The sequence below is a fragment of the Pelodiscus sinensis genome, unplaced genomic scaffold, assembly GCF_049634645.1.
Source record: "Pelodiscus sinensis isolate JC-2024 unplaced genomic scaffold, ASM4963464v1 ctg35, whole genome shotgun sequence".
In the NCBI taxonomy this organism is placed as follows: domain Eukaryota; kingdom Metazoa; phylum Chordata; order Testudines; family Trionychidae; genus Pelodiscus; species Pelodiscus sinensis.
In genome coordinates this window covers 5,191,060-5,215,361 of record NW_027465908.1, presented here as the reverse complement: position 1 = coordinate 5,215,361, position 24,302 = coordinate 5,191,060, and the positions used below count along the sequence as shown (strand labels likewise).

Sequence of the window (24,302 nt, the reverse complement as noted above, 5' to 3'; positions counted from 1 at the left end):
GCTGCCTGCAAGGGGTGGGAGAACACCACCAGCCCCGGCTCCCTCTTTGCTCTCCCCCCCTCTGCCCTTGTCGCCGCCCTCTTGAATGGGCCGGCTGCGGCTCCACCCCTGCGCGGCATGCGTGCCGCCGCCCGCCCGCCCCAGGCAGTGTGCCTGCAGCTGCAGCTCTGCGCTTGGCCAGTTGCCCCTCCCCGGCTTCCCCGGGGTGCTCAGTGGCGCATGCGCTGAGTGCTCCGGCTGCCAAGCAGCCGGCTTCCTCAGGGTGCTCGGTGGCTTCCCCACTGCGCGCCTCCATCAGACCACAGCTGTGAATGTGGGGAATGGTTTCCCCATCACAATCAGGTTTAAAACTAATAAAAGAAAGTTCTTCTTCACACAGCGCATAGTCAACCTGTGGAACTCCTTGCCAGAGGAGGCTGTGAAGGCTAGGACTATAACAAAGTTTAAAGAGAAGCTAGATAAATTCATGGAGGTTAGGTCCATAAAAGGCTATTAGCCAGGGGGTAAGGAATGGTGCCCCTGGCCTCTGTTTGTCAAAGGCTGGAGAGGGATGGCAGGAGACAAATCGCTTGATCGTTGTCTTCGGTCCGCCCCCTCTGGAGCTGGCCACTGCCTGCAGACAGGATACTGGGCTAGATGGACTTTTGGTCTGACCCAGTACGGCCATTCTTATGTTCTTATGTTCCTACCTGTGTAGTGTAAACCAGGCCTCAGAAATAAAAAAGCAGACATAAAATGAGGTTAATTTAAATGCTTGAAAGTTTAATTTAAAATGTGGTTTACATCTTAGTGTATTTTAAATAAATGATAAACAAATAGTTGAGCATAAGATTTCAAAGTAAGTGGCTCATGTTAGCATTTAAACTGTGGAAAGCAGTTCCGTAATTACTTCAGTCCAGTTTTAGGAGTGGTATAAACAATGAAGGCCACATAAAGTTGTTTTGATTCAGACTTCATGAGTTTCTTTCTGCCATAGCAGACCTGTGACAGGGGAAACAACTGTAGGAATGCTTCTCCTTTACTTTTGACCAATATCAGCTTCTGAGGTCCTGGATATGATTAGGAAAATTAAGGTTTTGGATTGCAATAGGGATCAACATTTTGGTGAGGTGATTGGCTTATTATTGAGACCATCAAAACCTCCCATTTCACCAGGCAACCTAACAGCATGAGTGATCATTAGACTCATGATCCTGGAAACATCTTGTGATATGGATATTCTTGCCAAGGATATCCTTGTCTTTAATCTTACCTCTTTTGGGGTATGTCTAGACTACATGGCTCTGTCAACAGAGCCATGTAAACTAGTTTACCCAACATAGTCAATGAAGCGGGAATTTCACGAGGCATAAGGGAGCAGTCGACAAAGGCTTCCCTTGTTGACCGATCCGCGTCTAGACTCCCACGCTGTGCCAGATCAGCTGATTGTCGGCACAACGCGGCGGCCATTTTTATTTTAATGAAGCGGGGATTATTTAAATCCCCGCTTCATTGACTATGCCGGGTAAACTAGTTTACATGGCTCTGTCAACAGAGCCCTGTAGTCTAGACATACCCTTGGAGAAGACTAAGACGGTTGTAGTGATATCAGGTCTGTTCATTTGGAGTCTTCAGATTTCCTTGATTCTCTACAGTCCAGAACTGGGCTAAGATGTAGTATGGTCCAAAATTGGACCTATGCTAGTCAGTAGTTGTTTATCTTCCGGTGAGAGACATCAAAACACCTGTGCTGGTTTCTTCATTAGCTGCTTTTCACAAACATGTCTTCAGAGGCAAATGGAGTCCCTGCAAGCTAGGCAAGATGGAGTCCAGTGAGTTGTTTTATTTTTTCCTAATACTTCTTATCAAGAGGAAATTGTTACCCCCCATTTCTGGTTTATACAAAGAGTAAAGAAAATTATGAGACACATGGCTTGGGCTTGAATGCTATTGTGATGGCAGCCAACTTGGCCAATACTCTAGGGATTGAATTAGAGGTAAAAACATGATCTGCCACAACTTGAGCTCAGGATCCTAGACTCCTTTCCTACAGATTGGGCACAGAGTGGGATCTGTAATGCATGCTTACCAGTCATTCTTCTGGCTCCAGGTCATTGAATTCATGCAGTGTGGTGTCACTCAGCTTTGTCAATAATTGTGTAGAGAATGTGGCTTGGAAGAAAGCAAAATGCAGGACAATGTAGCACTTTAAAGACTAACAAGATGGTTTATTAGATGATGAGCTTTCGTGGGCCAGACCCACTTCCTCAGATCAAATAGTGGAAGAAAGTAGTCACACTTTCTTCCACTATTTGATCTGAGGAAGTGGGTCTGGCCCACGAAAGCTCATCATCTAATAAACCATCTTGTTAGTCTTTAAAGTGCTACATTGTCCTGCATTTTGCTTCAACTACCCCAGACTAACACGGCTACATTTCTATCGCTTGGAAGAAAGTGATCTGTTCTGAGGTTTAGTCCTAATAACACAAAGATGATTTTACTGGGTGTGGAAATAACAGTGAAAAAGAGAGAAAGAGAGAGAGAGACTGCAGGTTTCTTTCAGAAGAAGCTTTTCTGGAAGAGAACTTCCAAAAAATCATCTTCCAAAAGAGAGCGTCCACACTGTGAAAGCTCATCGAAAAAGCGATCTGATTTTTCGAAAGATAGTATCCACACTGAATGGACGCTCTCTCGCATTTAAACTGTGATTACTATGGACAGAGTGGCCACCAGGGCACCTGTGCTTTTTCCTCTTTCTTCTTCTTCCTAAAGAACTCCCTCTTTCCCGTCCACACACGCCTTTTTCTGAAAGCGCTCTTTCGGAAAAAGTCTTCTTCCTCAGAGAAAGAGGTTTACCAATGTTGGAAAAACCCCTCTGTTCTTTCGATTTTTTTCCAAAAGAACACTATTGCAGTGTGGATGTAAGTGAAGTTTTTTTTGGAAAAACAGATGTTGTTCCGAAAACACTCTGCAGTGTAGACATACCCTGAGAGAGAGAGAGAGAGAGAGAAAAGAAATATTAGCCCCTGTAACTGAGATGGGATAGGGGCAGGGAGCTCAACTTTTTAAAGAAAAAGTATTATTTATATTCTGCATCCAGATGGGTCTGGCTGAAACAGCTACTTCTGGCTATCCAGAGAAGAGGATTGTGGTGGGGTAAAGGAGAAAGAAGAAGCACCTTTTTTATCACTATTTTGGCTTTTTCTGTTGAACAGAACTTGAAAGGGTCTTTTTAATATACTAGATTATTTCAAAGCGGGCCCATACTTTGAATAAGATTTCCCATTCCTGTAGGAAAGTTAGAATTCCCTTTTGAGGGGCTATCTGCCTGGAGATGAGATTGGATGTTTTCTTTCTCCCATTGCTAATTCCTCACCTTCTCTCAGTCACTGTATGAGATGATATTTTGGAAGAAATTTGCTTCAAGGAAAAAACAAATTAGCAAGCATCATGCTGATGAATCTTAAAACAATTTTAAAACTGGGGAGTCAATGAGGCAGAAGAGTAGTTATTCCAAATGGTAGGAACAGCAGAAGAAAAAAAGTGTTTTGCTACCATTGTGGCCAGATTGTGATAAGAGATTAACAAAAGATACTAGATGAGAATAGTAAGTGACAGGTAAAGCAATTTATTTAATTGACAGCAGCATGTATGGCCCTGAAGAAATGGAGAAAGACCAATCTCACTTTAAGGAGTTCTCCCAAAAAGCAGAGCAAATCCAATGAATGTTTCAAAAACCAAGATCAATTTTGATCTTGATCCTGTTTTATGAAAATAGATGTCAATCATTTTTTGGGAGCGGTAGGGGGAGGAGAGATGTGAGGTGACTATAGTCTAAAATCTGAGTCATTTGTTCAGTACTATGTACACACCATCACCTTCTCTTCCAACCTCTGCTGCCATCATGTGGTCATTCAATTTTTACATTTTTTATACAAGCAGAAATCCTCTGCAGTGACATTTCAGTTCTACTTATTGTTCAATTAAGCTTATTTTGACCTCATTGCAATTTAGGTAATCCAGCTTGTCTCCATTTGGATATAGGCTCACTTATGATCAGAGAAGAAACATAATTCTGAAAGATGCTCACAGCAAGATTTGTGAGGGGGATGGAATAAGGCACCACATTTAGGTAAAATATTCAAAACACATTACTGGAGGAAAAAATGGTTTCTGCAAAATGCTGATTGTGTAAAATAGTTCAGATCTTTGCAGTTTACAATTAAGATGCTTGTTAACTGGATTAATTGTGATGAGATGCTGTTTCTTGATTATTTATGCATCAGTTCATTCACACTTCTAGTGTTCAGGAATGCAGAATAAATCTATTCAGTGGAAGCAAGAAAAATAGGAAAGTAGGAAATCTAGCATTCAGATAAAGTGATGCTGTTAGCTTTTGCACCATTGTTAATGAGACACTTTAAACAGCATTAAAGTCTTCTCCCCACGCTCACACAAGCTCAATAGGACATTAACATGCATTGCAAACCATGCCTTTCCTGGGTGCATAAACATACATCCAAAGATAGATATAATGGAGTCTACTGGAAAACAAGTAAGTGGTTAGGCCAGGACAAAAATAAAATCAATTCTCATTCTATTCCTACCAGTTAGTAAAACACACTGTAGTCTGGCGGCAGAGCACCATTCGTATCCAAGGATATAAAGATTTGAACTTTGGATTTTGCCATGCAGTTGGCATCCCAGAATATATATATAAATTCTCCCTGGCTCCCCCACACCCAGCGTCAGATCATGCCTATCTGAACTAGCGAGCAGCATTTCCAGTGTCTCTCTGGATCTAATTATCTGGCAAGGGCAGGTTGAAGAAACAATAGAGCGTGGTCAGCAAGTTCTCTTAATGCCCTTGGCAGACACCTCTCTTTGTTGTGTCAGAAGGGACCAGACACACGGCAGCTGCTGATGTAGGCAACAGTGGTTCATTACAGTGTCCTATTCACAGGGAAAGTGACTCTGCCCATCCCTATGGCGGCTCAGAAAAGGACTCCTCGTTCTCTCAATGCTAGAGAGAGGCACACATGTAGGTGAACAAAGAGACAAATGCCCCAATAATAGTGTAATCCTCAGGGCCTGAAGATACAAAGGGATGAAATTCTGTTCCCTCTATAGGGAAGGAGGAAGCTACATCGTTATTTACATTAATTATAATGTTGCTTGCCCATCGTTCCAGAGGAATTTTGTTCCTGTGGTTGGAATTGATGTTTTGAGTTTATAAGTTAAAACGTATTGCTATATTCGTTACCATACACAAGCATTGTGCAGAACGTGCCTTGGTGGGAGCTGGTATGGCCGACAAGTTCAGCAAGGAAGGGGGACAGGGTCCTTTCCCTGGAGACTAGGATTGCTATCCCAGCAAAGCTGGGAAACTCCATTCAGGGTCTTGTTTTACTCTGGGTTCCCCACCTGGAGATTCTGTGACCTGTACATTTGCTGAACTGGGTCAGAGCAGACCAGCAACACCTGACCAGACCCACAGGGACCACTCAGCAAGCCAGCAGACAGCTCACCCCTGCTAGGTGTGAATAAACAGAGTGGCTTTTACAGAATAGGATTCGGTTACTCCATATTTGGAGTGGAACCCGTGCAGCAGTTCGTTGAAGGGATTATATGGCACCTTAAAAAACAAAACACCACACAATCAATCATTGCGTGAGATTAGGAATGGGATTTAAGAAGCAGAAGAAGGAGGAATGTGTCCCAAAATCAACCTTCATTGGGCTGGATGAAGGTTAACTCAGTCCATGCAGTACAGGGATGGGGAACTCACATTTGTCCTCTCCAACCTTCAGGAATATAGTTTACATCTGTCAAAAACCAAAAGTTTCATTAACATTGCCTCAGTCTCTGGGATAACCATTAGGGACTTTGACTCCTATGTAAAGTAGATTGGATATCTTTTCTATACTCTGGTGCTAGGCAGCAGTACAAAATCTGAAGCCAAACAAGCCAAAGAGTAGGAAGGCAAGGTTTATTAGTGCCGTGCAAAACTCAGATTATAAAATAATGAATTATGGACATTTTGTCAAGCAGGATTTTTTTTTTTATCATTTTCAGTCTTTATAAAGCTTGCCTCAAAAATATAAAAAGTTGTAAATGGACAGCTGTGGTACAAAGTTTCAGTAGTGTCTATTTGAGGAATGACATTGCCCGTTCCTTGGCATACTTTAGAATTCGCCTGCATTCTTCCTGCTTCCCTTTCGAATCTGTCAGTCCACAGCGTGTCATTAGAGTTACTGAAACTCTATCTCCAGGTTTCTCCAACTTTGATCATGACAGGTCAGCCCTCAATTCACTCTAAAAATGTGACAGGCTGTAGGCTCTGATCCATCACTATGGAGACAGCACATACCTAAGATCCCATAAGTCCTGACATTGGGGATTTCTGCATTTGATTGTGCCATTAAAGAAATCACTCAGAAGTAGGAGATTAAGCACCCATTTCAGATCCAAAGTTGTTTCAGGGAATTTATGGAAGAGAGCAGAGATTACATCTTGAGTCTGCGCATACTGTTCAGTAATAAAATTGCAGGATCTGCCTTCTTGATAATACAATATAAATATTCCTCCGATTAAAAAAATCGATTTTCATAATTTTTATGAAATAAGAGACATCAGCCAAGTCTTCATTCTTCATCTGATCCATTTAAGAGGGTAGCAAGGGAGCTTCTGTCACTTTTCTGCTTCCGAATCCCAAGTCCAATATCTATTTCTCCATTGTTTCTCTTACATCTTTGAATGCAGCTGTAACACACAAACAATAATAGTCATGGTTACTGAAACCACCACCCACCACTCCTGCTCTGCAGGCCACTGATATTAGTACATATTACGTACTAATATTGGGATCACATACTACGCTAGGAATTTGCTTGTGTCAGTTGCAGTGGTTTGTGTTATTCTATGATGTTGAATGATTTCTCTATTCTCCCCTGCATCAGATTCTTCATGTGCTGTGAGTGACCCACGAGCTAGGAGCTGAGAAGGAATGAAGGCAAAGTCCAGATGAGCTGCAGGTGAGCAGTGATACCTCTTTCCTGAATCAATTGCCACCAAAAGGGATCCCATCGGCCAGAAGAGACTTTCTAGCATTGAACCTCCGGATCTCCAGAAAGATCTCAGTCCCCTGTGTGATGCACTACAATATAAGACACATATAATATAAGGGAGATGGGGAGCTGCATTGGGTGTGCCTCCTCTTTATAGGAAGCACCTTACCCTGTACTCTTGAGGAAGACATCCCTTCTCATCTAACTTGGAAAGACACCTCCACCAAGTACTCGACAGACAAATTTCACCTCTTACCAGCAAGCCCCATGTTTGGTTCTCCTGGAGAATGGTCCCAAAAGGAAGAAACCCTTATTCACACAGTGCCCTAAGCATTATCTTTGAGGGCAGACTAGATGATCACAATTGTCCCTTCTTACTTAGAAATCTGTTTCCTAATGCCAACTATCCGGGGGCTGTAGCAGGATTACAGGCATTACGTGGGGCTGGAATAGCAGCCCTGGTAATTCTGAGAGATTTTAGCATATCAGGGATTGGATGCAGTCCTTGGGGGCATTCCCTGCAAGGAGTCTGGCATGTACCTATTGCTAACCTGTACAGGGAGAGCCACATCTGCTTTGTACTGCCAGAGAGGCTAGTGGTTTCAGGGAGCTGATTCACAGCAGGCAGAGACAAGGCTGTCTTGTTCTAAGGGCCAACAATAGCAAGGTGCCAAACACTGCATTTAATGTAGTCACTGCAGGGCTAGATGAGCAAGTGCAAGATATTCAGACAAATGGGCATTAGCTGGATACGGTTCAGGTACAGATGGGTTATACTGATGTTAGTGTGATACAGTCAAATATTCTTTGCGTTTATGGTGAGAAGTATGAAGAAAAACATTTCTGTGACTCAGAAACATTCCCGTGTTTCTATTACAGAGCTTGGCCACAGAAGTCCAGTGTGATAGAGGGCATCTTATTTACGGGGGTAAGTTTTCTTCTCCTAGGCACAAGTTATACTCACAAAGTTTAAAAATTACTTTTTTGCTCTTGGGATTGAACTGTGGGTCCAAATCAGAGTATCTGCACCTCTAAGTGCCTGAGTGCAGGCACAAATCTGAGAGTTAGAGGTCATATTTTAAAGGTATTTAGGGACTCTATGGATACTGATAGACATCTCATTTTCAAAGACACTTATCTAAATCTTTAAGCATCTTTATGAATCTGGCTCCCAATTTGTTTTGTAGGCCTAAAAATACAGCTGCAAATAACACTTAAAAAAAGGGAAGCCTTGTCTCAGCTAGGCTGAAAAAAAATATATACCCCTTACTCTCTTGTGGCTGTTTGTTTTCAATCTGAGGGTTTCCAGTGTTGTAAAGCAGGCTTTTTCTGTCCACGGCCTTTGCGTACAGCCCATCCTGCCACACAAGGCCCCTCACACAAAACCCGGATACTCAGAGGAGCATGGGAAGCACAATGCAGTTTCTGTGAATGGAATTTGACCTTACAGGCACCAGAAAACATGGAGGTGAGCATGACTAGATAGCGCCCAGCTGCACTTACAGATAAGCCTCATTTGACCGTAGCTTGACCGGTCTTAGGGGCAAGGGAAAAAGCAAACATAGGGTAATAAAACACAACTGTCTCACACTAACTATGCCCCATCTGGTCCTGTCCAGAGGGGATCACGCATACATCACGGAAATTCCTATAGGGCAGTATCATACTACCTCATCACTAGCCTATCAGGCCCTGCCAAATGCAGACCCTAGCATGGCATTAGACACCAAATTTTTGTATAAAAGACCCTCTCCCCCTTTGTTCGACGGAGGTTTTGTGTATTGAGGGCATGTGTCTTTTTTTGCCCGGCTAAAGGATTGATCCCCCTGAGGCTGCCTCCCCACCCTTCGAATCAAATATAGGGGTGCACGAGTCCTGAGCATGCTCCGAGTTCTAGTGTGTCTTTGTGTTGTTATCATTGCTGGATTTGTAAGTATTGCTTAAATGTATTGGTTATTGGTTTAATTAATAGTTAAATTGTGTTAATTTCACTGTGTAATTCTGTAAAGTGTATCTAAGTTCTGTTAACCACACTGTGTAAATTGTATAAACTTGTGTTGTGTAGTAGTGTTGTATTTAGGTTAAATATAAGTGTTAGAAATAGAAGCCCTGGAGTTGTTAAGTTATAAAAGTAGATTTATGACTAACTCCACCAGCTGCCCTAAAATAACCATAGAGGGGCTGGCTTTGGACGAAGTTTTTATTATCATTATATTGGCTTTGTTTTTGTAATTTTTGTTAAGCAAATTAGAGACAGTGATTTGGTATAGTTGAATTGTAATCAAAGAAGTTTGTAATTAGTTAAGTACAGCTAAGTTTAGGGTTTTCTACCCTGTAAAAGCATTGGGCAATTGCTAGTTTAAAAAACCATTTGCTAATTGTTAGTTTTGATAAAAAAAAATCATTCCACTTAATAAAAATCATTTGTTTCACCATCTTCCAGTAGTTTTCACTGGGTAGTCGGTGTTAACCCTTGAGGCTCCCATCACATCACAGAACCAAAGTGTAACATCCAGGATACCAGTGTTGCCTGCTCTCATGATTTTATCACAAGTCTTGTGATAATTCATGTTTTTTTCTGAAGCTCCAGCTTGTGACTATATTGAATATCCCATCTTTCATTTGAAAAAAAAAGTGTCTTGCCTGTGTCTCTTTGGGCAACTCAGGATTCTCTGTGCATCAGTTCCCCATCTGTAAAATGGAGATGAAAGTACTTCCCTCCCTCACCAGCTCATTTTCCAGATAAAGACAGACTGTGCGGCACTCAAGTATTATAGTGCTGGGGCTATACCAACATCTAAGATAGATGGAGAACCCTCTTGGGGTATGTCTACACTACAAAGTTAATTCGAACTAACAGATGTTAATTCAAATTAACTTTGATAGGCGCTACACACAAGAACCGCTAGTTCGAACTTAATTCGAACTAGCGGAGCGCTTAATTCGAACTAGGTAAACCTCATTCCACGAGGACTAAGCCTAGTTCGAATTAAGTAGTTCGAATTAAGGGCTGTGTAGCCACTTAATTTGAACGAGTGGGAGGCTAGCCCTCCCCAGCTTGCCCTGGTGGCCACTCTGGGCCAAACCAGGGAAACTCGTCAGCCTCCCTCCTGGCCCCGGAGCCCTTAAAGGGGCACAGGCTGGCTACGGTGCCCGTGCCAGGTGCAAGCCTGCCAGCACCCAGCCAGCAGACCCTGCACCTGGCACGGCTCCAGCCAGCCACCCGCTGCCACCCAGCCCTCCGCCTCTTCCCGGGATCAGGCTGGCGGCTCCTGGGAGCCTGCCCAGGACCACAAGAGGCGGGCGCCTGCCTGGTCTAGTGCAGACATCGTGGACCTCATCCATGTCCTCCGCACTAGGCACAGGAAAGTGGCCATCTAGGGCAGGATAGCTGCCAGCCTGGCCACCCAGGAGCAGGTTTGCATGAAAATCAAGGTGGTCCACTAAGACCCCCGACCCTGAGCCCTGAGCTTAGAATGGCAGTACTGGGTCAGACCAAAGGTCCATCTAGCCCAGTAGCCTGTCTGCCGACAGCGGCCAACACTAGGTACCCTGGAGGGGATGGACTGAAGACAATGACCAAGCCATTTGTCTCGTGCCATCCATCTCCAGCCTTCCACAAACAGAGGCCAGGGACACCATTTCTACTCCCTGGCTAATAGCACTCCATGGACCCAACCTCCATGACTTGATCTCACTTCTCTTTAAACTCTGTTCTAGTTCTAGCCTTCACAGCCTCCTGCAGCAAGGAGTTCCACAGGTTGACTATTTGCTTTGTGAAGAAGAATTTTCTGTTATTAGTTTGAAGCCTGCTACCCATTCATTTCATTTGGTGTCCTCTAGTCCTTCTATTATGGGAACTAATGAAGAACTGTTCTTTATGCACCCTCTCCACACCACTCATGCTTGTATAGACCTCTATCATATCCCCCCTCAGTCTCCTCTTTTCTAAGCTGAGAAGTCCCAGTCTCTTTAGCCTCTCTTCATATGGGACCTGTTCCAAACCCCTGATCATTTTAGTTGTCCTCTCCTCTCTCACCCTCTCTCTTCCCCTCTCCCACCTCCTTTTCCCAGTCTCCCCAAGTTTTGTTCAATAAAGAGAGTTTCTATTTTTGAACACGTGTCCTTTATTTTGTACATCAGGAAGGGGGGCTGGGAAGGGGTAAGTGGAAGGAGGTGAGGGAGGAATGTGGTATGAGCCCCCGATGGGGAGGACTGGGGTGGCTCTGTGGGCTCCTCGGGGTAGAAGCTCTCCTGAAACCCCCCGATTGACCCCTCCTCCCCAGATGGCAGCCTGCGGCAAGTGCAGCCAGGCTGATGGCCGAGTGCTGTGATGTGCCAAGTGTGGGCACTCAGGGCACTCCAAGCCAGGACTGCTTTGCTGTCCCTCATCGAGTTAGACAAGCAAGCAGGGAACCCTGAGAACTGTCTGTCCGGGGTGGGGGTCGGGTCCCTTTAAGCACAGCCCTCGGCTAGCCTGAGGCAGCAGCTCCATGCTCTAAGTCCTAATCTGATGCCCTGCCGGCACTGCTTCCGACCAGCCTTAACCCCGGTTCAGGGTCCACTTAATGTGGACATGCTAGTTCGAATTAGCAAAATGCTAATTTGAACTAGTTTTTAGGTCTAGATGCATTAGTTCGAATTAGCTTAGTTCGAATTAACTAATTCGAATTAAGTTAGTTCGAATTAGTGCTGTAGTGTAGACATACTCTTGGTTACATGGAAAGCTAACCCTGTTGTATCAGGAAAGCTCAGAAACCAGGAAGTCTTCAAAGGAACTCCAAATATATTTACTTATTTTTAAAATAATGATTTTTTTAAAGGTAGCCTCATGATTTTCTGGAGTCTAGGTACTTTTTGCAAAAATATTTGGGATTGGCAATATTTTGCTCTACCTTCTAAAGAAAGGTGTTGTGAATCTAGATTATTTGCTGTTTTAAAGTGCTTTGAGATCCTTAGAATGTAATAGACATTTCAGTGCCACGATACGTATTTCCAGCAATGCTTTGACTGCTGATGCTTTCATTCGTTTTTTTAAATTAATTCTTCATTTTCAATGGCCAGCCAGCACCCAGTGCAAAGAAATGGGGGTTTGATGGGTTTGGCTGTTCTGCAGTAACACAGGCAACTTTTGCTGGCATGGTTTGAATGGATGCACTTAGCAAGTGAAGAATATACCTCTTGCTTTGAAATTTAAAGCCACTAACATAGCCATGACTTTGTACTGCAGGTCATGATATAAGCCATTCTGCTTTATACAAATTGTTTCCCTCTCATCCCCATCCTTCCACCATTAACATACCAGTAAGCGAGAGTGTAGTTGGTAATCGTGATGAGAATAGCCACTGCGTAGTGCCAGAAGAAGCACATGGTGACAAACATGATGTTGCTATGGTCATCTTCAACCCAAGCTTGGCCTCCCCATGGTGGGAACAGAACAAACCCAATCTGGTTAGAATAAAAAGATTTGTTACCTTTGAGAAACGAGTGCATGCCAGACCCTCCCGCACCATGCCACTTCACCCTCATTATTACAATGCTTTGATCACTAATGGCAGGGGCGGAGGGGGCTGACCTCAACTCAGCTGCAAGGCTGGAATTGTGGCGGAAGCATTGGATTGGAATTGAAGTCACATCAAGTCACATCTGTTCCATAAACTTGCTATTTGACCTTGGGCAAGTCATTTAAAATCCATGACTCAGTTTCCTTATGCACAAAATGGGATGGTGACACTCCTTGATTTCTGAGGAGCATTGTGAAAATAAGTTAAGGTGACTATAGTGAAAAGCACTGAAGTAAAAATCTAGAACAGAGCTGGGGAACCTTTTTTGAGTGAGGGACCGCTGACCCACCGAAAAAAAAGCCAACTTGCCTCACACAAGTGAGAAACGAAAAAGCAAAAACCCCTCAGTGATGTGGCCCCCAACTGAGGAGAAAGACACTCCCCATGTTCCCCTGGCACACCAGAGTCTAGGGGCCCAGCCTAGTAGATTTTGTGTGCTCCATGGTGGGGGAGCTGGAGTGCCAGTGTGGGCTCCCTAATGCTGGAGAGGGCCTAAGCCTCAGAGGGCTGCGTCCAGGAGCCGGGGGCCACACCCAGACCCTGGGCCTGAAGTTCCCCACCCCAGTCTAGATCAATAAATGCCGCGCTGAGAAGGGGAAGGCTCTGGGCTCACCATCTTTATCAATGAACAGTTCCCAAGAGCTGCTTGGCAAACTTTTGTTATACATTTAATTCTATTAGAAAGGAAGCTCCCTATACTGAGTCACAGGGAAGGGAGAAGTTACACGCGAAGAAAGAAAACACGACCAATATTTATCTTGTGTTCCACTTAGTTCTACAGATACATATTTAACCAGTGGAGACCAACCAGCAGGTCGGGATCTACCGGCAGATCTTGGGGCCTCTGACAGGTGACCCTGACTGGTTTGGCCAGGAAGCTGTCAAGCTCTGGCACTTCAGTTTCCCCCACACACGCTGTTAGGCTGCACCTGCCCTCTGCCTTGGAGCTGCCCCCGGGAGCCTCGTACTTGCTGTGCAGGGTGTAGGAGGCAGAAGGGAGGGGGGTGCTGATGTCAGGGTGTCCCACCTCCCTCCACTTCTGTACCCTGTCTCCACACAGAGAGAAGGGGGTGGAAGGAGCGTGGCAATGCCAGTAACAAAGTGGGTTAGTTTTGGTTTTTGACTGGACTGTGCATCTCATCATTTTCATTTCTCTCTTATGCTTACATTTAATTCTTTGAGTAGTGAGATCTAAAATGCCTAACCTGACATGTTTGGATTCATTATCCCTGTGGTAATTGCTGCTTCTGGAAGTGGCTGGCAAGTCCCTGCAGCCCCTGAAAAAGGCAGAGCAGGGGGTCTCCACGTGCTGTCCTTGCCTGCAGACACCACTCCTGCAGCTCCCATTGGTCAACAATAGGGAACCGTGGCCAGTAGAGGCTGTAGGCTCAGTGCCTGTAGATGAGGGGCAGCACATGACACCATGGAGCCATTCCTGTACATGCCAGCTACTTTGAGGAGTGGTGCAGGGCCAGGGCAGGAGTAAGCCTGCCTTAACCCCACTGCTCCACCACCCAGAAGCCGTCTCAAGCTATGTCTATACTGCAGCCTTCTTTCGCAAAAACTTATGCAAATGAAGCGAGGAGTAGAATATCGCCATGCTTCATTTGCATAATTAATTAGGGGCCATTTTTGCGCAAGAGGCTTTTGTGCAAAAAGGAGCTGTGTAGACGGCTCCTTTTTGTGCAAAACCCCCCTCTTGCGCAAGAGCCGTTCTTCCTGAAAGAAATGTGGAAGAACAGTTCTTGCACAAGAGGGGGTTTTGCACAAAAGCCTCTTGCACAAAAACGGAGCCTCAGTAATTATGCAAATGAGGCTTGGTGATATTCCACGCTTCACCTCATTTGCATATTTTTTGTGCAAAATGGAGGCAGTGTAGACATAGCCAGACAGTCTAGAACTGTATGTGGATTTCTTCCCACTAAACCACACGGAATATTGTGAAGCCCCACTATGTGCAATAAACATGGAGGAAGATAGCTATAGTACATGGCTAGGAGAACATGGCAAAAGTTCTTGATCACAGAAAGTAATTTTGTTTATTAATTTACAAAAGAACAAGTCAGTAAAGAAAATCAATTATTTCATGGTCAATTGTCATAGTAAAGGATCTGGGCTCAGTAGGTTTTCAGGACAATTATTCATGGATGGGTTTTGGAGCATTTGCAAAGTAAACACTGAAAGATTATCCTTTAGTGACAACTGATTTGTATGTACACACACAGGATTCCCCATCCCAATGCTCAGTCCTAGAACAAAGCTGAAAGCCTTGAATCAGAACTGACCTGCCAGAACCAGGTTCCCTGCAGGATGGTGAGGCTAGTCCTGAAAAGCTCCAAGACAATGTTATCACGCAGGAAGGCTTCCACCAGGATGCTGAAGGCTGCACCGAACAGGGCAATGAGCAGCAGGGAGTGGATGTGCTGATCTAGCATGGGACGGTGAAGGACGTGATAATAAAAGAGAAAACCTGTGGAAATTAATACCAAATTCAGAGCGAATAGTAAGGAACATCTAGATTTTGCATTGCAGTTTTCCCACATTAAAAATATCAAAGTGTTTTGCAAAAGAGGCTAGCTCCATTCCATCCTCATTTTGCACATGAAGCACATGAAAGCAAAACAATTTGCCTAAAGTCACTTAGGAGAGCAGTAGAGGACTGGAAATAGAACCTGAATCTTCCAAGTCCTCATCCTGCGATAGGATCTGGCTCACACATCACAAGCAAGACTAATAGGTTTCAGCTGCACATCGCTACAGCAAAGCCAGCTGTTCCCCCATTCCCATGGCATTCACAGATGTGCATGTACACATGCAAGTTTATGGCACTGGTGGGCAGAAAGAAATCTTGACATCTACCGTAAAGCTTCCTCTTATCATAATTTAAAGCCAGGTCAGGGTTTGGCTGTGCCAGGACAATGGGATATGCCCGGAATGGGATTGAAACCCATACAGAAAAAAGGCAGAATCACCAGGCAGGTGAAAGGGGCTAGTGGAAGTGTGCCTGCCCCAGTCCCGGGTGTCCCACCCTCCCCAGGCAGCCTTTAGGGAGGCTGGGTGGGGGAAGGGCTAAAGCTCTCTCGATGGGGAGCGCAGGGGGCAGACGAGCTGTGCACTTCGCTCTCATTCCCTGACAGGGACAAGAAGGGGAAGAGCAAGCATCTGTTACAAATCATGGAGTGAGGGATTTTAGCCCCCCTAACTTTCTTCCCCAGAGTCCCCTGCTCATCCTCCAACCCTGACTCCTACACCCTCCACCCTCAAAGGGTGCGTCTAGATTGGCAAAAATTTGCGCAAAAGCACCTGCTTTTGCGCAAAAACTTGCCAGCTGTCTACACTGGCCACTTGAATTTATGCAAGAGCACTGACTTTGTAATGTACAAAATCAGTGCTTCTTGCGCAAATACTTTCATGCTCCCGCTCAGGGATAAGCCCTCTTGCGCAAGAATATTTGTGCAAGAGGGCCAGTGTAGACAGGCACCTTAATTTTTTGCGCAAGAAAGCCCAATGGCTAAAATGGCCATCAGAGCTTTCTTGTGCAAAAGTGTGTCTAGATTGGCCTGGATGTTTTTGCACAAAAGCACTTTTTGTGCAAAAGTATCCGTGCCAATCTAGATGCTCTTTTGCGGAAATACTTTTAACGGAAAAACTTTTCCATTCAAAGTATTTCCGCAAAATCATGCCAGTCTAGACGTAGCCAAAGAGTCCATCCTTAAGGTAAATGTGTTGGTATAAACTAAGCAAAGCTGCCACAGAACCTCATCTGACCAGTTTCCCCAATTATAGCCTATATTTCCAAGCAACAAGAAGTTGGCTCAAAGCTTCTGAACAAAGCATAAGGGCAGCAGAAGCAAATTAAAAGAGCATGGTACTAAAATCCCTGTTTGAAGATGCTAAGTCAACTCCCAACACCACCAGCAGAGCTCCCCTTCACAAGCGAGCTTTTGCTTCCCACTGTACTTCATCAGTTTATCATTCACCACTTCCTCCAGGAGATTAGCCCAGGCAGGATGCTTTTAAATCATAACCCTTTGCAAACTATCACTTCAGTGTCTGAGTCATTCTGTGCCAAAGCTCCTTGATATCCGGCCCTTCCCCCATCTCTTTTATGCTTTCTTTAAAGTCATGGGATTAGGAGGAAACGAATCTTGAGACATTCCTAGACCCAGTGGATTCACTAGCCACAGGAGCTCTGTTCGGACATATCATCGTCTTGTCCTTGGGACTCAATGATGTGAGGAAGGGAGTGAATAGACCATTTGGATTTAACAGCTGAGAGGAAAGCAGGCAAGACTAGCTGCCCACAGTGGACTTAATTGCTCTCTGAGGATACCCACGACACAAGGACAAAGCTCTATAGATGTGAGGTAAGAGCGACATCTACCAGCTGTTTACAGTAACAAGGGAATTCAGTCTTCTGTTTCATACCATAAAGCCTTGCCAGCCTACAGCAAGTACCCTATGTAATCATGGGGAAGTGAAATAATGGCAAGATCTTTAGCTTTATCTGTGTTGGTTACATTATAGTCTCTTATCCCCACAAACAGAGCTCACCTGCCTGATGTTCATTGCTGGGCATCAGAAAGGCCCTCATTCTAGTGACGGTGCAAGAGTGACTGGCCAGCTCCCTGTTGTGGCACATCCTGATCTCAGGTCTATCGCCATGCCCTGACCAGCACTTCCAGATTCTGGCCACTGAACAGTTTCAGTCTTCAACTCTGTCCGCTTCTAATGGATATAAGTTCAGCTAGGAAACCTGAAATCTCTTGTGGTCTTCAAACCTCCTCATAGTCAGAGATGCAAAGGAATCTCTCTTGCTGCAGATAAAAGTTCTGGTGCAGTAAAGCCAGAAGGAGGCCTCCTTTGATATAGGTGTAGTGGCTGCACTTGTATCTCACTGGAGGTGGACCTTAAGTAATTCGCCATAGTCCAAAGCATCCCAACTTTCATTCAGAATTTGGCAAGACCCAGCGCCTCTCTGCAAATCTCCATTAATCCTTCTTTTACAATATTTCCTGTGTTTTGTATTTATGATATTCCAAAACAGGGGAGCCAACAGCTTTACCAGGCCCCTGGGCAAGCGGGGGGAGGCTGGCTCCACAGACCCCTCAGTGCTGCATGAGGCTCGCCACACAGCACTCAGGCAAGAGGCTCCAGGTGCTGCTGCTGCCACAGTAGCAGGTGGTGGTGGTGGCGAGGAGCCCCAAGCCCTTTTGAATTGCCAGGTCCCAGGGCAACTTCCCTTTTTGCCCCCACGCCAACCCTGTCGGCAAGCCTGTCCCCGAGCTTTCTCCCTGATCCAGGCTGCTTTTAGCAACAGGTGAAGATGTTTCCCACCATTTCAGAACCCAATTTACAGAGTTTATTCCAGTGATTTTTGTGTGTGTAGTTTCTTTAATCTCTTAACTCTTTTCCCCAGAACATCAGTAGGTTTTACAATCCAGTTCTCCTCCCAGTGGTACATTTTCAAAGCTGCCTAGTGCATCTCTATTCCCAACTCCCATTAGGGTCAGTGGGAATCAGTCTAAATCCTCTGAGCAACTTTGGGAATATCCGCCCATCAGGCTACTCACCTTCAGCAAACACAGCAATCGACAGCATGAGGCGATCCAGTCCCAGGGGCACCTTGAGCGGGGAGTAAGTGAGCACATCCACCACTCCTGAGAGTCCATAGAACAGGTACATGGTTGTGTGCTGCCAGTTCATCAACTTCACCCAGCTTCGTTCCTTGCCACTGTAGAGGTACAAGTGGGGGCCATCGGGGACAAACTGCTCAGCCAGCATTCCTGGACAGAGATACAACAGGGTTACATGGCTTTCCTTCTCAGGGTGGAAATTAAAAAGATAGAAATCCAAAACCAAGAAAAAGAAATAATTTTTCACACAACATGTGATTAGACTGTGGAACTAACTGCCACAGGAAATCACTAAGACCAAGACTGTAACAAGATTTGAAAAGAAAATGGATATTTACATGGATATCAAGACTATCTAGTTATCATAATTAGTGACAATACAATTTTTGGCAGGTTGATTAAAGTTTGTGCTTTAGATCTTAAACCAATCTCTGTTAGAGACCAAAGCGAGACCTATCTTGGGGGCATACTATTCCACATGTGCCTACTGCAGAGTTCTTACACCATTCGCTGGCACATCTGATTCTAGCTACTGTCCGCTATGTCTACACTGCTGAGCTTTTCCAGGATACCTAGCTATTCTGCATCCAAGGAATGCGTCTGCTTTTTTGGAACAGTTTCCAAAAAAGCAGATGTGTTCTTTTGGCATCCATATAGTCCTTGTTGTATGAGGAATAAGGGAGGTTCTGAAAGAGGAGGTTTTCCCAACATTTGGCCAGGCAAATTTCAGAAAAGCCTCTTCTGAAAAAAAAAGTGGAAAAAGATACACAAATTGTGGTTCATAATTTGCATATCTTTTTCCTATATAACTCTGCAGTCTAGACATAGCCTTAGAGACAGAACACTGAACAAGATGAATCTAGCCTGGCCATAACTACAGGGGATAGATTTGAAGACAGAACCTTCTCCAGACTGCAGAGAACAAAAAAAGCCTGGTAGTGTTTGCCTCTGTTTTTCAGACGCTGGAAATTGGTGATAGGGGATGATTACTTGTTCCGTGCCTTCCCTCTGGAGCACCTGGCCTTGGTCACTGTTAGAAGACAGGATACGTGGCTAGTTGAACCTTTGGTCTGACCCTGTCTGCCTGTTCGTATGCTTCATGTTACCATTGGAAGACACTTGGTGGTGTACAGTTCATTGGACCTTGTTTATATTGTACTTTACCATTACTTTTGATGAAATTAGGGGGCTAAGGTGTGTGGAAAGGTCAGCCTTTCCATGGTAAGACAATAATTGGAGCATGGTGAGTTGTCCTGGATGGTCGGGGATGTGCTGTGTTCTAATCCTTACCTATTAAGGCAAAGATGATTTTAGCCACTCCTTCAATGACTTCCAGACGTTGGTAACACTGGCTTCTATGAGACTTTTTATTCACCTTCTCACTGAGGTACCTCAGGGGGTATTTCACAGACCACCAGAGGCCAAAGAGCAGGAAGAAACTGCCTGGGAGAGCATGACCTTTGAAATTTGCCATCACCGTCAACCTGCTGGTGCTAAAAGGCAAGGAAATAAAAGGTAATTGAGAGAACTGTTTTTGCATTCTCCCTATCAATGCAAATAACTCTTGCTTATGGTGCGTGACCATGGCTAGCTCAGGAAGAGAGCTCTGTGAAGAGCACCAAAAAAGTGTTTTTTTCCCCCCAGTCTATTTCAAGATAATTTTACAACCCAAATAGTTGCTTTTCACCTTATCTTGTAAAGAGGCAGTGGTATGACAGGTATGTTAAGCACATTCCCTTTGTTCCAGGCGTAGTCACAAACCAGAGCCCCCATGCCCTGCCAGTGGTGCCCCAGAGAGAAGCTCCTCCCTCTGTGTGAGCTACCAGAACTAGACTGATCTTTATTAAGATAGTAGGCACACTTCAAGACAGACCCAAAAGAGAAAACAACAGAATTCCACTTGTCATTACCTACAGTCCACAACTTAAACCCCTCCAACACATTATCCACAATCCATAAACTGTATATCATGGTCAGTGATGCAGCACCATTTACAGAGGGATTTCAGACCCAGTGATACTGAAAAGAATTCCTTTTGAAACTGACCAATATCCCTTCAGAGAAAGCATTAAAAAACAAAACAGAGTTAGAATGAACTTTCTATACTGTAGTATGGACAGAGATTAGTATGACACTATCTAGAGGTTCCACCAAGTATATTGGATCTGTGAGCTCTGAATAATTGTGACTGCTACACACTGTAGTTATCCAGACAAGTTGGTCTGATTTGTGGAGCACGTGCATCACTGCAAGTGGAGAAAGCATGCAAGAAGTTGAAATAACCATCTTGTGGATAGCCACAGCCCATCCAAACTGCTTGGCAGACAATGCAATCACTTCCTCACTGAATTGTGCTTTTACGACAAGAGAAGTATCTCCCCATTTCATCAGTCTGTTTTAAACTGATGGAGTTCCTGAAGCCTATTTTGAAGGATGGCTTGGTGGCAAGGACGAAGCTCTAGGGTACTGTGGCATATCTGCAAAGGCTTCAAAGGGGAAGAGTGCATAGGTAAGAAGAAGACTGAATTCACCTGCAATAAATCCTTCAGGACAACATAGTCATCCAAATCCATAGCCTCTCATCCAGTTCTGTGGCTTTTGCAAATAACCAGATGAGAACAGAGCAGGCAGGACAGTGACATGATCGACCTATTTATTCAGGATAGAAAGGATCAGTTTGGTGGTGGATGTGTAAGCCACACACCTACTGGGTACGGTTCATTGTCCCATGTAGTGGCACTTACACCACTCACAGAGAGAAGAGAGTTTCTTCTACAGCAGTGTCTCTGTCGAAGTGAGCCACGGGCCCACTCTGAGAAAGCTGCTAACGGGCTGCTCCGGTTTGTTTACTTAATGGCTCCTATTGGCTGTGGTTCACCATTTGAAGCCCCGGGGAGCCACAGGAAGTAGCAGCCCAGGCCATGCCACTTCCCACAAACAGCGAACAGGTGCAAATGGGACCTGCCAGGCTCTGTGGTTGCAGAGCCATTAAATAAACAAATGGCAGCCCACTTTGAGAAACACTGCTCTGCAGCCTTAGCTGAGAACCAGCTGGCTTTATAGCTCACGCACTAAGCTCCGAAGTCCCAGCTTTGGTTACCCAAGCTCTTCCTAACACAAGAAAGGAAACAAATCTAAATACAGAAGCCACACATTTGCTGTGCAATATGAAGGAGGCTATTGCTAACAGAATTTAAGACCAAACGCTGATGGTTTTCAGGAGGTGTGAAGAGTTATCATCCTTGCAGGCTGTACAGAGATTTCTAATTTAAAGAAAATCCATTTCCCAAAGCTCAGACCTTCAACAAGAGAAAATATCTGGGTGCCAGCTGCGATTACTTCCTCCAGGCCATAGTGTATTTTACCTGGCTCTGGATTGGATGATCCAGCTTCTATGCTCTCATGTGCCACACTCTCCCCTGTGGTTCTTTGTATGGCTCCAGGCAATTACTGCTCGACTATAATGATTCCTCCCTGGCATTCTTTGTTAACCTTTTGGTGGCTCTCAGTAAGCTTCCAGCGACATGGTTTCACTATGCTGTCTTAGCTATTGTATGCGGACATACACCCTCCTGAAGCGTTTGTTTCCGTTAGAGCAACATGATCTGCTTGAGCAGCATTACTCTAATCACTAGGGCTATGTCTGTACTACAGCATATGTTGGCATAATGTATGTCATTAAGGGGTGTGAATAAATCACCCCTCCCTCCCGAGTGACGTACATTACAGTGACATACGTTCCAGTACTGTGGGAGCCTGAGAGCTTCTTGCCTGGACATGGTTGTATTAGGCTGACAGGAGAACTTTCTTCCACTGGCAGAGAGAGAATTCACCAGACACACTGCAGCAGTAAATAAATAAATAAATAAAATTCCAGTGATGTGAAAAATCCAGACTCCTGAGCGAGGCAGTTAAGCTCATCTGTGTCGAAGGCAGTAGGTCAACATCTGAATTTTTCCATCGACATAGCTACTGCCACTCAGGGAAGTAAATTATGCCAACAGGAGAATCCTCCCATCTGTGGAGATTGTGGATGCCCGTGTCGAATTAGAATAGTGTAAATTAGCAAATATTAAATTTCCTCAGCAAGAGGCAAGGAGGAGGATGTGGAACTCAACAAACATATGTTGTACCTTGATAACCTAAATAATACCATCGTAAATCATACAGCTACATAGAGAGGGAGCATAGTTCAGAGATTAGCGGCAGCAGCATGTGACTCAGGAGAACAATGTGGCACACCTACTTTGCCAAGGACTTGTGTGATCTTTTGTGAGTTACTTAATTTCTCTCTGCCCCAGCTCTCTACCTGTAAAATGGGGCTAATAAACACCTCCCACTAGCTGATGGGGTGATGTGAAGATAAGTACATAAACCTGGGGAACACATACACCTTTGTTACTTTATTACATATTTGAAAGCAATTGTTTTTTTTAAAAAAAATCCTGTTCCATCCAGAAATGTTCCTGTCTGCTAGAAAATTGATACAGGATCTGTATCAGGGATCTATCCAGCAAACATTTTATTATGGTTTTAGATGAAAAGTGAACTGAATTGTTGAAATTAAACATAGATAGATTACTGTTCAGAGTTTGACTGCAGCTAACACACTTATTTCATGAACAGAGCTGAAAAACCAGATACCAATTACAGAAATGTGGTTGAGCGGAACAAAAGGATTAAGAGAACTGAAATGATTTACTATCTACATTAGAATAACAATTATGAAGAAAAGCAGAATGAATGGGAAAAGGTTTAAACAAGTTTTATAATAGTACATATATCACTGTAACTCCTAGACAAAGCTATCTAAATTCATAGTATCTGCATGCCACTTGTATTTGTCACCACTTAATATTTAGGCAAGAAAATAATTTTAGAGTCAGCAGCTCTGTGCATCTTAATTGCTAACTTAATAAATCCCAATTTGACACCAAATTTCCTTACCTGTGAACTGTTCTAGTTAGATCTGTAGAACTCTCCGTGGATATAAAATTCTGCATCAGCATCTGTATCTCCAAAAAGGAGCCCACAGATACCCGTGGATATAAAGCAGATATCCACAAATTTTCAGGGCTCTGTAGATCTGTCTGTATATAGACTACTCCTCCGAGAAGGTAATAAGTATGCCAGCAAATACCAGAGAAGAGAGAGTCTTAGCTGATGGAAGGAACTAAGATTCTTTCTGCTGTCCCTACCCATTTGTGAACTCACCTTTACAAAGGACACCAGAGCCCATTCTTTTAGGCCAGGGGTCTCCAACCTTCTTAACCACAAGAGCACTTTTTCAATTTAAGTGCAATGTAAGATCTACCTCAAACCCAAATACCCTTGCCCGGCTTCCTTCCCCCGCTTCTTTGAGGCCTCACCCTGCTCCACTCCTTTGCCGAAGCCTCACCCTGCTCACTCCATCTCCCTTCCTCTCCCATCCTCACTCTCTTTCACCAGACTGAGGTAGGAGTTGGGGGGCAAACTCTAGTCTCAGCCCAAGGAGTTTGGAGTGTGGAAAGGGTTCCAGGCTTAGCCCAGGGTGGGGGATTGGGGTCCAGGAAGAGTTTCAGGGTGAACGCTCTGGGAAGGAGTTTGGCTGCAGGGGGACTCACATCTGGGGCAGGAGATTGGGTGCAGGAGGAGGTTTGGGGGTGGAACAGGGGTTCAGGAAGCAGACTGTGGCTGGGCACCGTTTAACTGAGATGGCTTCCAGGTGGTGGACCAGTGGAGTTAAGTCAGGCTTACTCCTCTCTGTGTGGTGATAGAGTATAGAAGTGGGGGGAGCAGGGACACCCTGACATCAGCACCCTCCCTCCCCACCTTCTCCTTCCCACAGCCTGCAGAAGAATTTGGAAGCTGTACTGGAAAGTGGGAAAATCCCTTTTATTTGTACTTAGATTCTGTTGTTGCAGCTGATTTGGTTAAATGTATATAACTAAACAGTGCTTTGATTTCACAGAGGATGGGACACAGGGATGAAAGCAATTAGGTAACAGTGATGGCCCACTTGGTGTGCAGTAGGATTCAGGGTTGCCCCAAATATTAGTGAATCAGTGCTTGGTATT

At 44.5% G+C, this 24,302-nt stretch overlaps 1 protein-coding gene across 3 annotated transcripts in view; it reads right to left on the bottom strand.

Moving 5' to 3' along the window:
- Nucleotides 1-5,951: 5,951 nt before the first annotated feature.
- The window catches only part of LOC102449994 (transmembrane protein 45B-like), a 37,565-nt gene continuing 19,214 nt past the window's right edge, over nt 5,952-24,302 (bottom strand). For all 3 annotated transcript variants that reach the window (XM_075916489.1, XM_075916488.1, XM_075916490.1), the window contains 5 exons: nt 19,537-19,739; nt 18,184-18,396; nt 14,896-15,080; nt 12,349-12,494; nt 5,952-6,741 (listed from right to left, as the gene is read on the bottom strand). In XM_075916489.1, coding sequence (XP_075772604.1) covers nt 6,624-6,741; nt 12,349-12,494; nt 14,896-15,080; nt 18,184-18,396; nt 19,537-19,720 — 846 coding nt within the window. In that variant the 5' untranslated portion in view covers nt 19,721-19,739 and the 3' untranslated portion in view covers nt 5,952-6,623. The remainder of the gene's footprint in view (nt 6,742-12,348; nt 12,495-14,895; nt 15,081-18,183; nt 18,397-19,536; nt 19,740-24,302) is intronic.